This window comes from Siniperca chuatsi, linkage group LG4, assembly GCF_020085105.1.
Source record: "Siniperca chuatsi isolate FFG_IHB_CAS linkage group LG4, ASM2008510v1, whole genome shotgun sequence".
NCBI lineage: Eukaryota > Metazoa > Chordata > Actinopteri > Centrarchiformes > Sinipercidae > Siniperca > Siniperca chuatsi.
In genome coordinates this window covers 26,116,246-26,134,507 of record NC_058045.1, presented here as the reverse complement: position 1 = coordinate 26,134,507, position 18,262 = coordinate 26,116,246, and the positions used below count along the sequence as shown (strand labels likewise).

Here is an 18,262-nt window from a genome sequence, read left to right as displayed (position 1 = left end):
CCTCCGCCCCACCCACCCCGCCTCCTTACCGGCCGCCCCAACCCACCCGGGCCTGACAAAAGGCACCTTTATTCACCCTGGGCCTGGAAACCACTGGGGTTTACTCAGCCTGCACTCATATACACACACACACAGAAAAAAAAAAAAAAAAAAACGTGTGTGTGTGTGTGTGTGTGTGTGTGTGTGTGTGTGTGTGTGTGTGCCACTGTGTGGAAAGTTTGTCTGTGGCAAACAGTTAATGTGTACGTTCTTATGTTGGAATATACACACACAAACCCACATGAATATATTAACTTGAGTGGAAAAGTAGCTGAAAAGACGCTTGTTTGGAATAAGCGGCTGCTGATGGGTATTCATGGTAAAAGATGTTTATCAAACAGGCCGGTCTAGGTGTGCCGTAAACAAGTTCAAAATCATTAAATGTACCACCAAGCACAGGCCCCTCTAATGACAACATGTTACGCTGATTAATGTCGTGGTGGCGCTGTAAATAAGGAGGTGGGTACACTGTGAGCTCTATTTGGTGATTGTAAGAAGGCAAACAACCCTCAATATGGACAAAAAAAGAAAAATCAATTATGCACTCAGAAAATCATCACAAAATGTGGGAAAATTTTGTTCTGGTGGCTTCCCCTTCTATTAAATGGCTGGTTTTGGCAGCACAGGTATCTCTTGTTGTCATTTTTTGGCTACACTGAGGTGAAAAAAATCAAAACCATCGTTTTCCAAATGAAAACTGGTGGAACTTCAAAGGGTTTTTTCACTGAGACATGTTGCACCACAAAAGTGATGATTATTTCCTGAGAAGCAATAAAGTAGAGCATTATCCACCGAACGTCAACGTCACTTTACACAGCATTTCCCAAAAAGAAATGTGACTGTGCCCATTTAAAATGGCTCTGTCATGGAAACTCTGAGGGAGTCGGGATGGAAAGGACGGGGCCTGCTGGAGGAGCGAGAGTGGGCACATAACAGGGTTAAAGGGTGTGTGTGTCGCTCCCATCGACAGCCAATCTATGCCCCGGCGTCCCACCCTTATGGGTTTTCTGTGACTAAAAAAGGTAAAAGGAGAATATAATGATATAAAGACATGATGACTTCATCCTGGCTCTGACCATTCAGCTCCTCAGCAGCTTCCAGACAGAGCGAGGCTGGAGGGAGGAAAAGAAAGAGAGACTGAGAAAACAAGGGAGGGAGAGGAAGAGAGGGAAAAGCAGCATGTTGGCAGAAATGTGTGAAATAATGCCTGGGTGTTATGGATTTGGAAGGAATATGCCATGAAGGCCTGTTTCAAAGCCAGGCACCACAGGTGAAAATGGCAATTTCAGCTAGTTGCTTTTGACATGTTAACACTTTTACCACCACTGTGGCTTCAGAAGATAAACAAACGTATTAGTGAAACTAAAACTATTAATGTATGCAACTATAAAAATTTTAGTCACATTTCTGTTGCAAAGACAACTTGCCACTTATTTCCACATCAGCAGAGAGGCAAATCTTTGTACACAAGGAGATAAAGTGAATAACAGGAATCCAGTAAACTTGAGGTCAGTGAGTTCATCAGCCATTCAAACACTCTGAAAACATGGCAGCTCATCTGTTTCTGACTGATTTAGTCAAGAAGTTTTTGTGTTGTTGTTGTTGTGTTCATACCACAGTGCATATTTATAACTGCAATAGTTAATCCATGCAGAGAGAAAATATTTTTGCTGGTGAATATTTGCCTCTCTTTACTTTGCTCTCTCAATTAATTTGACATCGAGGTTAATATTTCAAACAGAGGCGGTTTAAGTTGGAGATCCACACACTAAATTTGACCTGCTGCTCCTTCACTTTACAATTACACAAAGACACAAATATCTCAGCTCAAAAGGTCCACTTATCAGGTTTTTCCAGAGCTTTTAACTGCATTTCAGGGTCTTAGGTCTTGTAATGACACCATGAGAAATAGCTGGGCTGCAACCAATGTTTATTTTCATTACCGGTTAATCTGCAGATTATTTTTCGATTAATCGATTAATTGTTTGCTTTATAAAATGCCCAAGAATAGTGGAATTTTTTAGCAATCACAATTTCAAAATTTCCTTCATATCACTTTTTGTCCAATCACCCAAAATACAGTCGCTTTACCGTCACAAAAGCAGCAAAACGTCACAATGGAGAACCTGTAAACCAGAGAATGTTTGGCATTTTTGCTTGAAAAATGACCGAATTCATCAATAATCAAAACTGTCGGCAATGAATTTTCAACAAATCAACAAATTGATTAAGCAACTAATCGTTTCAGCTCTAGTTGAAAGAGATGAAAAATCTAGTAAGTGAACCTTTGAGTTGAAATCTTTTGTCACATATACTGTTCCCAAGGTCAAGGTCAACTTTCACTAATCCTTCTGTAAATGACCATCTATCTTAATATTCATCAGGAAAATTACTTTTCCACTGAGAAAGTCTGACAACTGCCCTTTCTTAAACAAAATACCAGCTAATATAAACATATTAATGACAAAACAAGTCAACATCATACAATATATCAAACATTCTCAAACGGGGGGCATGGGAGAGTTAAAGGGGGTGTGCAGGGAGAGGCATGAGGCAAAGATACTGCATGAGGTGAAAGGGACAGGTGCATGTTGGTGTTCTAAAAACAACTGGAAGTTAGTTATTGTTTTTTGGTCTGCTAATCAACACGGTCAGCAGTTGGAGCAGCAGCGGTTGTGACACACAGCTCATGGAGGCTGTTAAGGTACTTTAAAAACCTATTTCTCTGAGTCATAAATCAGTCCAATCTGAACACACAGACATGATACACATACCGTATTGTTAGATTCAGTGCTACTACCTGTGGCTAGCATTACCTCCAATGTCCATTGCAAATAAACATCCATAAATCCGCTTAGGCAATTTCTGGAGTTACAAGGAGCGTTTTTAAGTTTTCTTCAGTGTCAGAGTAATCCAGTGATAGTTATCTGTACATGCATGGGTACATTGCAAACAGGAACTTCTACTGGCTAATTCGGCATTCTTTTAAGTTTTACTTTTTGCCAAAATGTAAACAAATATAGGCAAATAATATATAAATAATAAAACGGTGCTCAAGTTGTAGCCCACAGCAAACTCACTGACTCCATGGCCACATTATACTTCCTGTTTCCATCCCCCAAAGACTCCAAATTATGGGAACTGGAGTTCTAAAACTTAGAGTATGCACTATGAATATATTTTTTTGACAGTACTAAGGCTCAGAGTGTCCCTTTGACATGGTTCATTTTTCTTCCTGGAACACTGACACTCTCCTCTATCCATTCATTTACAGATATTTGCCCTGTTAAAGACCTGTGGACATAAGAGACAAAAAAAGTCAACAATTAAAAAAAATTGGTGGGGGTTGGGTGTATAAAGTTGTCTCCATTTTGTCTGAAGTGGGACCCACCGTTTCGGTCTCTTAATGAGCCCAAGAGTAACAAGTAAACAAATTACCATTCTTTGGCCTGTTGGTGTAGTTTGGAAAAAGCCAGAATGCAGGTTAAGACACAAGAATACAAATGTATCTAAAATATAAGATTATAATGTGCAGAGAAAAATCATCTGCCCAGACAGCCTGGACAGATTCTGTCCATAGTCCTTCAACTTTAACGTAGAGATAAAACCAACATGCAGTAAATCGCACTCATAGGATCAAAGGACTTTTTCCTTTCTTTTATTCATAACATAATGTTAACAAAACCAGCATCAGTGCAGTTTAAATGACTTCTGTTCATTGTCCTTTCATAGTATAAACCACTTACAAACATGCTTTATGGAAACATGAGCACTGACAGGCTGTGTGTAAACATGAATGAACGTGACATTCAGCCATGTGGACGTGTGTGTTTTCTGTTCAGCGGTGATAAAACACAGGGCTGATTCAGGTGCAGCTGTTAAGGGTCCTTGTTCCATCGAGAATGGACAGAAAGTCAGAAAGGGAGAGGGGAGGGAGGAAGAAGGAGGCAATTGAGGGAAGGTGAGGGGAGGGAACGAAAGACTGATTTGAGAGCAGTGGAGGAAGAGTGGTAAAAACAGAAAACAGAAAAAAGAACGAGAAAGAGGGAGAGATTATCTGAATTGAGCCAAGATAAATATAAAAGACATTTCGGTGCGATGCAGAAAAGGGGGATTTTGAGAGGGAAAAGGAGATTGGGGGATTTTGGAGAAGTGACAGAGCGATGCAGAGGTGGGAGGAGGTGGGGTGGGTGGGGTTAAAGCAAAGGATAGAGGTAAAGGAAAGAAGACAAAAAAGTAAAGGGGGTGGGGTGGGGGGTGGGGAGAGAGGGGAGAGCCGGAAACAGCAGTTAATGACTCTGAGGCTGCTCTCTGGGGTTCCTAACGAGCTGCAATTACTCTGCAAACACACACACACAAACACACACACACACACACACACACACACACACACACAACCATTGTAGGCCACCTAAAAAGTGTATATCTGCAAGTATCTGTGTGTAACTAATGTATAAAAACTCTCAATGCACGCACGCCTTGGTACTTGTGTTTATGAGTTTGCACAGACACAACTTTGCACATATATATATATGTGTGTGTGTGTGTGTGTGTGTGTGCGCGCATGCAGGCACCAGTTACACCGCCATGGTCCATTTAAGAGGACAACCGGCCCCTTGACCCTCTTTGGTTGTCATGTGCTACAGAAAAGAAATGTGGCACCTGACCTCGACATCACAGCCCTGTGAACACATCTGCACACACACACAGACACACACACAGACACACACACAGACAGAGGAGGAGCATGTGATTTAACAGTAGGGACAATCACCAGCCTGAACAACCACAGTAAATGAAACTGACATGTTCAGATTTTTAATGGCAAGAGGATGATAAATGATTGTTCCAAAGAAGTTTTTTAGTAATTATTTTTGAGTAATTATTTTTTATAGCGCGTCCACACACAGTGAGAGTGTCAGTCGGGCAGTAGAACATGTGGCTGTGTCCAAAGTTAAACTATGAGCTCTTTTGTGTGTGTTTCCTTGTTCACACACACTGGGGCCATAAATAGTCGCTGCTATCAGCAGTGAGGGCATTCCAAGACAGAGCAGTGTACTATCAACATGGAGGGCAGACCTGCCTATTGGCTTTTCTCACACACACTAAAGCTTTGTTTATACTCGCGCGAGCCTCCACAGAAGGCGCACATGCACAGAGGCGTTTATGCTCAATGTGTTGTTCGTTGTAATATTCTCTGAAACGCTATGGGGCATACAAACAAAATATTCTGTGAATAAGCAAGAAGTCAACGAGTGTTACCGGAAGAACGTCAACTCCAATGTGGCGACCCCTCATATTTTTCCACACTTTCCTACAAAATGCCTCATCTTTTGCCAGTGTGATGGCAATCTCTCTCCACGAATTGAGTCATTAGGCTGTCCCTGTGGTCTCTCAAGGAAGGGTTGTAGAGGTATTTGTAGAGGTGAACCTGCTCAGCTAGTCTACCTTCGAGCGTCCATGTTGAAATGAAAAGTGCAGCATGCGTCTAGTTACAAAAATTCAGAGGTGCACAACCAAGCACCGCGACAACTTGCGGAGCCCTCACGTTCGACATGAAGGATGCAATAACGTCATTTTTGGCACGTGCGCCCTCCTAGCTTAAGGGAGAGGGGTGAGGGAGGGAACAAGGGCAGAGGAGGAGGAAGGAAGGAGGCAAAGTTTCCAGCCCACACCGAACCTAAATGTTTCTGTTTCAACGTGAACAGAGCGTGTGTGGAGTCACCTTTGGTGAAATGAAAACCTGAGTTAATCCCGACACTGCCAATAACTCTATTTCTGTTTGTCCAATAATTTGTACATGACACATGAAATCTGACATCACTGGAAATGTTTACAAACAGGGTAACCTGGACATTAGTCAAGCTTTGGTTAGTCTTCTTCAGGCTAAGAACCTTTTCATACTCTGAGTCTCCTCGATATCCACATCATTAAATATCACCCTCCCTGCCTGCCTGGACTATAACAACTTACCTCTAATACAAGGACAAAAATATGAATCAAATACTTAATTAAAATGCATCACAATACTGCGCATGAACGAGTCAGAGAGATACTTAAGATGACAGTAAACCAAAAATCTAATCCAATTGCTTAAATACACTTTGTAGAGTACAGGTCGTTTTAAACCAAAGTTTCAAGGTGTGCAGAGGATGTTAAGGCAGAAAAGAATTGGTTTGGGTATAATTTTACATTTTTTTTTAGTAGCCCTTTTCTACTGCAGGAATGTAGCAACCTGTAAACTGGGGCTCCACATAACCAGAAGTTAAAGGAAACAAATTAGGCTTTGGTGCAAGGTTCTTTCTTCCATTACCACTGTATTACAATATGATTTAGCGATAACTATGTCACTTTTATGTGCTGTTTGGCAAGTGTAAGTAAGTGATTGTGGAACAGAAAGTGATGGAAAAACTGGGGCCAAACCACAGCTCCACTGTGCGCATTGTGATCCTTAATTTTTTTATAATCATGTTCCATTGTTTTAATTTTGTCCCTGCACTATTTGTCTGTCTGTTGCACTAGACACTGGACATCTTTGTTTGTCCAACAGTTCTTCACTTTTTTTTTTTTTAAATAAAAAAAGTATTGGTTGTCGTGGTCGTTACAGATGCAGTAGTAAAATGGTAGTTACTGCTGTTGTGTTTGTTGTAGTCGTCTTTGTTGTGATGTGACAACACATCAGCTTGATCACCCCTGAAAGTACCTAGAACTGCATTTGGCAGGCAGATACACATTATTTTAAGCTCCTGTAGTGGAAAGAACTAAATGATACTAAACAATGCTTTTTCAGAGACCCTTCGATACCATTCAATACCTACGTACCTAAGACTTTTTCCCCCTTTTGTTCATTTAACAAGGCAAACTTCTTAAACACAGTGTTTAATGTTGTCTTAACACAAGCAAACATACAAGAATTATGCTGAAATAAGATTGTTTAAAACTTGCAAATGATCATTTAAATCAAAAAACATCTGATCAAAGAATAAGGAAACATGACTAAGAATCCGACAAAGCATTTAATGCCAGCTCTGGTACTTTCAATACTTGGTGCTATGGACACATTTTGTTTGGTATCTAGGTTTTTATACCCAGCCATAGAAGAGAAGAAATTATATCTTGCTCTGCCTTCATATTTATGTGATTTGAGTCTTACATGAAGATGTGTGCTGTACTTTCCCTGCTAAAGTGCAGCATTAACAGAAGGCTATTTAAGTTACAGTAATAACATTGGTGTTACAATCAATAAAGTAAACAGAGTAATACTATTACCAGGGTCTAAAATGATCAGCTTCATTTTAGACCCTGGTAATAGTATTACACTGTTAACTCTGCCAAGAGTTACTGTAAATGCCAGTGGACAATAAATCAGTAAAAGCTACCAGCTACACAACCTGTTCACATTTTGTGTTTAACTTTTAACAAAGGAGTCCTGTCTCTCTGCTGCTTGTATATTTAACTGCCCAGATTGATGAGCGTTAGTAATAATGAGTAATAACAAACACTAAGCACAGCAAACACAGGCAGTCAGAGATACTGTATGATGGTGGGATCGAGAGTGTAAAAGGAAGAATATTTGAGTGTGAAATCATCAACGTGTAGAAAAATAGGGTGGGACATGATGAATAAAAGGATAGACAGATGATGAGAGTTAGAAGGATGGATGGAATGAATCGGATGAAGGTTATTTCAATGAAGAAAAACACATAACAAGGCAAACATAATTGTAGACAGACAAATGCACACACAAATTTCATAAAAATGTAACACTAGCACACAAAAACACACACAGAGTGCAGGGTGGGTTTTTATAGCAGCCTTTAAGAGTTTTAAGGCTGGTTTTCCTAATGGTCCATTGAGAAAGCTCTGTTGTTTTAGTCCCATAAGTCTTTACTGTCTGGCTGCAGTATGACCTTGGCTGCTTCACTGAAAGGATGCCGACTGTCAGAGACACAGCCGAACCTCGACTGACTCCACTGGAAAAATACTATAAACAAGTCTCAAATAACATCTTTAATCCCCCCTATAGCCGACGTCTTCTGACTGTTGAATAAACCGCACTGTGTCACATACAGCGCTGATCTAACTCAAAACACGTATTGATCCAGTTCGGTCCCATGGTGCATTTGTGGGGATGACATGGAAATCTAAACACAGATCCATTATGTGACATTTTCATGAAAAGTATTTCACTGTGTTTTTAATCTCACCGAGGTGAGCTGAAGCAGAAAAACTCTAAACCCTGCAGTACTGTGTGACACCGCAGGGATTTACCACCAAGAACTCGTAAGAAGTGACAAAACTGGAAAATACAAATTGCAAATCAGCCGGGATTGTAAATATGTATTGTGCTACATTGTAGCTTTAATTTTACAAAACACAAATCCAAAAAGATGTAAAACAGATAACAAGGTCAATTACTTTATTCCCAACACTGAGTTAAGGGATTGTGGTCTCAAGAACTATAACAGTAGGTTATAGTTGGTTTCTTTCAAACCAAGCTAACTTCACTAGAATGTTGAATGGGAGTGGTGCTGCTCACTCTTCACTGTAGTAGAAACAGAGTCTAAATATAGTATCACTCATGAGTGACCAAGGAAGCTTCTGCTTAGTTGTGACCTTGTAAAATTTGGATCTAGTGATTGGGGTTTTGTATGTTTTGTTGTGGTTGATCAATTGATGAGGGTGGATATTGCTGTTCTTGGGGGACAAACCTATTGAAAATGAAAGAACTAATCCCTTGTTACCTTTGCCTAAGCGAGGTGTCATTATCTCCTGTATATTAGCATACTGTGTGCATGTAAACTTAGCCAGTGAAGGCCTGGAGTACCTGGTAGAGGAAGCGCTGGCTGAACTGGTGCATGGCGCCCTGCAGCTGGCTGCGCTGGCTTTGCCACTGCTGGTAGTTGCGTACGGACTCGGCCGTGGGCCTCTGCCATGTGGTGGTTCTGGTGTTGTGGTCCACGTAGTAGTACCTGCCCCGTTGGTCCACTCGCTTCTCCCAGCTGGAGAGGGGGACAGAGAGGGGGGTGAGAGGGGCTGTGGCTTTCAACAACATCTTTACTAAGCACGTCAAGAGTGGGTGGTTGTATCAAAAGCTGGGCTGCTATTAGTAACAACACTGATTTATAGAAGCAAGGAAAAAGAAACAAAGGCATGAACAGGAAAGAAAACAGTAAGAGGAGGGATAAAAGAGTAAAGATTGAAAGACACTGGGGATGACGAAGGAAAGACAGGGAGAAGGAAAACAAGAGGGGAAGGAAATGATTATGATTATGCTGCGAAGATGGTTAAATCAAACTATCCCTGCTAGAACATACTTTATTAAAGTTGTGGATTACTGAGGTGAGTAGAATAAAACAGATACGAACATATTTTAAACGCTCTGTCTGTCTTTAAATGTAACCAGTAAACACTTGCACATTATCAGTGCCCCACAGTTAACTAATCACCGTTCCAGGGACAGAATAAAACTTGTAGATATTCGCATGGCAGATTTGTTTTTTTTGCAGTGTTATCACTGGTTTAGCTCAGCCTCAGACGTCATCAAACAGTTTATTCACTTTAAAGACAATTCCAGCCCTCAATTACGATGAAGAGGGAAAACAATTGGAGACGCCAGGTTTCTGAGTGACAATAACCATGTTCTGTGGTGTGTGTTTGTGTGTCAGTGCCTGCCAGTGCCATTACTCAGAGGTCTATGTATATCCTGTTCTTCCCCTGAGATGGGGGTCTGGACATGGACTGAGATGTAGACAGTCCAGAGAAACACACAAAGGACACACATGGTCAAACATGTAACACACACACACACACACACACACACGCACACACACTCACAAACATGGCTCCACACACACAAACCAGTTCCCTGGGCTCAGCAGGACCGACTGCTCTTCTGCTGCTATTCTCATATCTCTGACTTCAGCGCTACAGAATTTGGAAAAGAAAACAGCATCGACTTCCGTATGGTAACAAAAGCACACAGTGCGGATACCAACAGGCTTGAGAAGTGCACACACACACACACACACACACACACAAAGGAATAAATACGCATGTACACCATGACAGCACTTCCAATGTAGCCCTGATGTAAAAACTCCATGACGTTTTTCAACCTTTCATAACTAGTTTAACTAGGAGGACTGTATCTCTGTGAACTTCTTCTTCTCTGGTTGGTTCTGTGTTTTTCTAGTGGTCCAACAGTCTGGTTTCCACTGTAGTCAGGATGAAAAACACCAGCTACTGCAATGAATGTGTGAGACAAGCTGTAAAGTTAATTCTGCTGTACTTCTCCACAATGAACTTTAAAATCAGTCAACATCTTAGATTTTCTACATTCCCTGACCTGTTTGGAACACATTTCTCAAAGCTCTATGGATTACATATAGAACGCGAGATTTCACGACTGGTGGGAATCTGAACAATACACAAAAGTATTATAGTTATAGTTCTACTCTCTCCTTCACACACTTACAGTAAAATCCGTATGACTGTGAAGCCACCATCCTTTTTGTATGCTGGGTCCTCCCAGTGGTCCAAGACCTCTAAACAGACTCACTTTTGTTGCGGGGAAGCTATAAATGCAAACTCACACACATTCATTGTGTATTCAATGTGTATTCACTGTGCAGGAGAGCTGCATGAAAGATTTACTACAGTATGTGAGGCAGCTCAGTCAACTTTCTATGGATGAATACATATTAATCTAAAGTTATAATCCTTAAGATATTCATTACATCAAACCCCATTCATTAAGTATTTTTGGGGAATTTTATGGCTTTGTTACCAAGTTGACAATAGAGAGATGACAGAGAGATAGGGAATGACATGCAACAAATGACCCCAGCTGGACATAGACCAGGGACGTTGCAGTTCAAAGTCGGTGGCTTAACTTTGTACCCACACAAGGGATGCACAGGAAACAATGCATGCAAGTACCCTTCTGTTACTGTTCGTTAAGTTTCCCTGTTTACTGATCTCTCTCCTTCAGCCGTATCTTGCTAATGCAAACCGAAAGTTTCTTCCTGCTTCAGATTAAAAGGGTTCAACTGGTGAACCACAGGGTACATTTTATTGCAAAGCAGCTACAGGTAACACAATGTATTTGTCACCAAGATTAGCGGTACTATTGTACACTAAATTAGTGTACACAGCAAGATATGAAAAATTTTAGCACTTTTTGTCAGTGGATGAGTTTTAAATATTGCAGAGAAGAAAGTGAACAAGAAGCAACAGCCACAGTGAGCTGTTAGATGAAAAGCTGCAGACGACAGGCTCTTACTGCAGTTTGTGAGAACCAACACATCTCCAACAAGTAATCAAGGTAAACAACTGCTTTTACTATGCCCTACTGTTGTGTGGAAAACCGCTCATGTTGTGCTTGCAACAGCTGGGCCCTGTAGTCTTTTAAGTTACTCAAACAGGAGGAAATGATGTGCATTTGTTGGGACTATTTTCAGCAGCAGGGCAGTGTATGCGAGACTGTTAATGGTAATGGAGGAACACGTCAGACAGGGCAACAGTGTGGATCATTGAAGGGGTGTTTTGGACAACAATGGAGCTCTGTGGCACAGAGGAATAAAAGATATATATATCAGGCTTTAAAGATTTTTTTATTTGGCCTTTGTGCTTTATTTTGATAGCGAAATCTTGTTAGTGGAATCAGTTCATTGTCAGTTTCGGTCTATTCATATTATTTGTTGAAAACAAGAAAAATATAGAATGTCACCAAAATGACCCTTTAAAAAAAACACACTTGCTGTTACCACCAGTAACCACAGGGGTCTCTAAATCAACCAAAAGTGAAATCTTAAGGATTCTAACATTGAGTGGAATCAAGACCCACCGTGTATACTGAAGTTGTGCACCAATATTAGCCAAATGAAGTGAACTAACTCCAGCATCTCTAAAAAAAACTCTTAAAACATGCAAAGTGGCTCTTCTGGCACTACTAATGTTCTGACTAACATTCTGATAAGCCATAGAATTGGAAATGTTCTTGATGACTGTGTGTGTATAGATGTACTGTAAATGGTATTTCTCTCTCTTGAGGACTTTAGCGTAATGCTTAAATATTTAGCATTAGTGTCTCCAGTAAGAACTGAGCCCACATGTTCTACATTATCACCGTGAAGATTTCAGTTCAAAAACAACAGTTAACTAGATAAGCTGAAGAAAGGATGAATAATAATGATAATCCCTTCTGAAGGGAAAATCTCTTTTCTCTTGTGGTCAGAAGTCAGGCTCAGCTATACGACAGCACCCCAGGAGCTGGTAGGTTTCAATATCTTGCTCAAGGACACTTCGGCATCGTGGATGATTGCAAACCTAGGGAGTTATTTGGTTGAGGGAAAGTCTCTGACCACTATGCCTCCGAGCTTCCTTTAAGAAGGCAGGAAAAACACTGTTCCCTCTCTGATATTAGCACTAGCTAGTTATTTACTGGAGCCAGAGAAAATCCCGGAGCCCACAACGGCCTGTCTGAGAGTCTCTACTTAGTTCTGCTATCGGACTTTAAATCTTCGTACCAGTCATGTCATTACCTATCTAGTCCATGTATTCCTTGGAACTAGAAGTGTACAGTCTCCTCACCACGAAGTGTCCAGATTAAGATTATACAGGACATCCTTTATCTTCTTTTGGACGGGTCACTCATTATTCATCACCATGTTGGCTGACAGCGATCACTATGAGCTCCAGGACAAAAAGGAGGTTGCCTGGTATGGGACAGACTGAAATTAAACCAACCTCTTTCAAAACATTGCTTGATATTCTTCTGTGGTTTGAGCCTGAGCTGGCTCAGGCCCTAATTAGCAAAACCGGGGTTTGTCAGAATAAAACCAAAAAATGATTGTTGCTCAATAACACAGTCACATTAACACACGCTGCCATGTAGAAAGTCACCAGCAACCCGGACAGGAGGGGAGTGACTGCAGTCCTGATGGACAAAGTATTGATCACAGCTTTGATTAATTTGTACATAAGCAAGAGCTCCTTTGTTTAGCTTGCCCATCTGGCATGTTCTTTGAAAATAAGTTACTACTACATTTAAGTTAGGGACAGCTGTTCCCATTCTATGCTGGGATTTCTTTTAAACCCTAACCATAAAAGGAATAGTTCAGTCAAAATGTAACCATTTTATGTTTTGAAATGCAATATTGAATATAAACACATGTTGCCTTACAGTCTAGTTTAACTTTGTGTAAATAACATTGTCAAAAATCATGAAAAGGAATTGTAACGTGGTTGACAGACATCATGCGATGCTGACAAGTATGGCTTTACTTTTAATTAAAGGGGCCCTACTGCTAGACTAAAAGAAAGTGTGTTATGACATCCTGCAACTTACCAGAGTGGTTGAGCTTATGATGCATCACTAGTTACAAATTCTACAGTATATCTGATAAAGAGCAGTGTGACTCAGAAGCTCTCCACAGTCTGGCTACGGATGGCTTTCATTATTTCAGCTTCCAAACCTCGATTGCCTAACTCCCCCCCCCCCAACCTCTAAACAGTTCCTGGTGTGTACATATGGAGCACTAGCACCGCATTAACTTGCTAATTGATACTCTGAAGGGCCACAGCAGCCAGCAGCCAACACAGTGGTGGATGGAAGTACATGTGGCGCTAAGAAAGGACTTTTGTTCTCCGGCCCCCACGCTCTCGCTCCTTGAATGGAAAAGCTGAGGAGGGGGGTGGAGTTTTTTGGGGGGGTGACCTTTTCCTAAAAACAGCCTCTCTTTCTCTCTGTCACCCAGTCACACACTCTGCGAAAATCAATAAATAACTGGTGCAAGTAAAAATGTCATTGGGCTGGACTCTGGCAGGGGTACTCTGCTCTTGTAATGCTGTACACAAAGAGGGAGAAAACTGTTCTCATTATGACGGCTTAGCACTCAAACGCTAAAATCAAACTGGGTGATTTAGGACCAATTACAATGTATGCAGTTATAACTGAGAACGTAAAACACATTCTTTAAAACAAACAAACAAGAAACAAGGCTTGGTCTGGCAGCTGACAAGACTGTGGCTGAATATGAACATTCCTCTGGACATTTCTCTGTACTTTATCTGCACATGTCCGATAATGTGAACACCTGGTCACACCAGCACTTACAATGGCAACATTTGGTGGCAAATTCAATTCATTTCAAATGGAATGACCACAATCAGAGGATTTGCTCGCAGGGGTTAATCTGCAGATTTTTTTTTGCATATATTTCAACTTTGATGAACTTTGACACCCAATTGGCATTACTGACCAATAGCAAACCGTCTGACCTTTGAGGCAATGGAGAGCCGGAGAGTCAAAAATAGAGGGAGCTATTGTAGCTTATTGGCTGTCTCGCACCATCCACTTTCATTTAACCTCCTCTGTCGGAGTATACACTCAACAAAAGAAAAATAGCTTGCTGACAGTTATAAGACAATGGTACAAATACATCTTTTGAATGAACTGTGTGAGTTTTTTTCCGCCTCAATAACTATTGTGACCGACTAATGCTAGCATGTTCCTGGCTGGCTAGTGTGTTTACCAAGGACCCTGCGAGTAGTCCCCCAATCACCAAGCATCTAGAACCACATGTTTCACGAAGACGTGTGAATGAACCAGGCCTTAACAGTGTACATATTGTATGTACAGCTGTATTTATTTCTGTACATAGCCTCTGTATGCCTAATGAACAACATTAGTTCTTATTATGCTCTAGTGAAGTGCATGTTTAACATTAATTATTTCCTTATCTACAGACATTTTCTGAGACAGGAGAAATATTTGTAGTTGTAAATAAAAACAAAACATAGTCTCAAAGCCAATTAATAACCAAAGAACAGACACAGTACGCTGTTCTTTCCCATGGCAAAGGCTACAAACAGGATGTTGACATGGCTTGTAACATTTATGTTATCGTTTACTAAAGGAAACTAACTTCGCCAGTCTTTCTGCTGCTAGAATTACTGCTAATCTCTCAATTCATTTATGCATTTAATAAACTATTACTCATTTTTGTATATGTTTTTATTGTATTAACTGCCTGGTGTTTCATATTACCACTAGGGGTAAAGGTTTGTTGCTAGCAGATGTTTCTGTGTAGCTGTTCATGATAACTATCAAAAAAGTATTCTACCAAAAAAAAAGAGCTTCTGAAACAGCATTTAGTTATTCTTGGCGCACAAAACTCTCTACTGAAACAAAAAAATGACATTTTTTTGCAATAACAGTTAGCAGCTGCTTTAGGCAGTCATCCTTCACACATATTTACTACAGTAGTTGGTAACCATTACATTTAAATCCACTGACCTTATTCATCCATTCAATTTAAAAAAAGGAGCATTTGAAAACACTCATCTCAGCAATGAAAGTCTCACAGTGTGCCGCCAGTAAATCAAGAGCATGGACCAGTTGTGCTAGCTGTCTGTAAGTTGTTCATCCCATTCTACCAGGTGAACCACAGGCTAGTTTGGAAACCTTATTTGAGAGCATGTTTGTTTTCTGTATCTGTGGTCACGCAGTAACTTCCATAAAATCAGAGGTGGAAGACATGACATTTTTAAAGCCCGGTGTCGACCCAACATATCCATTAGCCTAACCTCGTCTAACTCTAATGTGTGTCAAACAATCAGTGCATCAACACAGAAAACACATAATAAAAATGTAACAGGCATACCCTGGCGGCAGTGGTCTCTCCCAGGTTGTGGTTTTGGTGTTGTGGTCGACATAGTACACTCTGCCATGAGGCAACACCCTCTGCTCCCAGCTACACAGAGAGAGGGAGAAAGAGACAAGTGTTGCATTTGCTTCTACAATTCCCACATTACAAATATATTAGAAGCACCTATTTTCTAAGATTTCATAATTAATTCATGTAATTACAACAAACAAACCTTTCTCCCCAATACACAACTTAGATTATTTGGAGAGGAAAGGGAGTGTCCCACACTACCTGCTCAGTATAACAGTAACAGTGTGTGCAAAGACAGAGAGGAATATTGATGCCATGAACCCAGAGGAAACACCAGCTCTCTAACTATGTTTTAATCACCTGCAATCATTCACTAACTTTTAAGTTGTTTAGTGACCTTAATACCCTTGCAATTATTTACCAAATATATCATATCTATCTTTGGTACTATTTATTCTTCTGTTTTGCTTTGCCAACAAATAGTGTTGTATTTCATGTCACTAAAGCTCATTTGACCTGAACTGAGAGAGAGAAAGACAGACAGGAGACAGTAAGGAAAGCAACAACAAATCAGTGGATGAATTTAAATCTACTGCTGTTTATAGCAACTTTCCTCCCATTAACCATTCTGCACATCCACAAATACTATCATTAACACATGATTCAATATGATATTGTATTACAGTACTGTAATTACATTTTTTAACAGTAACAGAGGGTAAAATTTCTATTTCAATCTCACAAGTCACCTTATGCTGTGCCCCTTCTGCTGATAACAAGCCTTTTCGTGACATTTTGACTTGTCATAGCAGGTACAAGTATATGTAACTATGTAATTAATGGCTGTGTTAAAGGGCCTCCTATTGTGCATGCTGACTCATCAGCATGCAAACCTGTCTACAGTCAAATAATTCACCATGTCTTGGATATTGAATGTTTTCACACAATTTTGACTGAAACTAAATAAATAATTAAACCTATTTAATATCTTGACCACTGACTGATTTATTCTGACTATCAAAGTTAAATATGATGCTGACCATTTGAGAATGTACCATTAAAAATGCATGAAGTGAAGTCATTTATAGCTGCAAGCAGCAATATAGCAAGTAGGCTCCATTTTATTACTGTATGTAGTCATGAGGAATGCAAAGGAAATTAAAAGTTTAAGTATGGGTGGATTCTCATATTTCTCACACTAAAAGCAACATATTCATGACACATTTACTTACAGTATGTGTGTCTTACAAAAGTTTGTGTCTACCTCAGCCTGTATGCTTGTTAAGATTTCAAAGATTCAGCATGCACTGTACAACAGACTGTTAATGAATGTTTGGAGTGTTGTAAATGCATATGACTGCTAGCGTCAACATCATGAAAAGGGTTCCCACAATTTAGTATGGATCACTTTGAATGAGACTGGAGTATTCTGCAAAGGTTGGTACAGTTTCATACACATTGAATAATAATAACAAAAAAAGGTCTCTATCTTAATTTATCTTAAAACTGTAAATAAAGAGAAAATGTGTTTTTAAAGAAATGTTTTGAAGAAAGTGGTCCTTGAGTTGGGATTGTTTAGTCAAACTAGTATTTCAAAGGTCAAGAATGAAGTTTAACAGATCCACTTCCATGACAACAGAGCAAACTCCATCCACTGATGAAGACCATGTGATACAATTGAAAGCACTGAAAAAAAAGTAGACCTTGAGTTGAGATCTATTTCTCAAATTTCCAACTAGCTTTGTCTGTGGTAATTATTTTACATTGCATGTGCACTGTAAAGGATTTCTTCAGCAGGCTCAGTTTCCTCATTTATTTTATTACGAAATAAAAAATAATAATAATTTTTTTTTTTTTTAAATCACAAATTAGTCACATATGTATATTTTCATTACAAATGGATGAAATGCATCATCATTTGTGAATATTAAGAAAACATGATCTTATTCACTGGGAACAAGGTTTACGGTAGCTTTTACTGTCATGTTTTACATGTCACTGTCTTAACTTTTGTTATATTTTCAAACCAGGGAAAAAATTATCTGTCCCTAGACTGTACACAAGAGTGGAGGCCTGGAAGAACATTTTTTGTAGTTGTCTCTTTCTAACATGGCCACCTACCAGCATTGGTAATCACTTAAAAAAAAAAAAAAGAGAGCCAACTAACTGAGAAAGTGAAAATAGGTAAAAGAATGGAAAACAGGATATTGATTAAGAATCCAGTAATAAAACACCAAATCAATGTTATCAACAACTATAATCAGACATTGAGGCGTTTCTGTTCATTGAAATACTACTACTAACTGCTGTGCACATATTCTGTCTTGTTCAGTTCCTGTTCAGTTGCCATCCCTCTTGTACCACCACCGCATACTGCAGGGTTCCCCGCAGGGTTTTATAGTGGAGGCACCACGCCTCGCCTGAAATAAAGAGCGCCTCCACTAACGGCAAAAGAAATTATAACGGTATGGACTGTATGAGCCACGTCAAAGACAAATTTCCATTGCCTTGCGATAGACAATATTTTTCTAATTTAAAAT

The 18,262-nt window shown here is 39.9% G+C and overlaps 1 protein-coding gene across 4 annotated transcripts in view; it reads right to left on the bottom strand.

Moving 5' to 3' along the window:
* The window catches only part of wwp2 (WW domain containing E3 ubiquitin protein ligase 2), a 63,668-nt gene that overhangs the window by 17,515 nt on the left and 27,891 nt on the right, over positions 1–18,262 (bottom strand). For 3 of the 4 annotated variants that reach the window (XM_044193251.1, XM_044193254.1, XM_044193252.1), the window contains exons 9-10: positions 15,708–15,797; positions 8,867–9,041 (exon numbers count right to left, since the gene is read on the bottom strand). In XM_044193251.1, coding sequence (XP_044049186.1) covers positions 8,867–9,041; positions 15,708–15,797 — 265 coding nt within the window. The remainder of the gene's footprint in view (positions 1–8,866; positions 9,042–15,707; positions 15,798–18,262) is intronic. The other variant, XM_044193253.1, reaches the window with a different exon arrangement.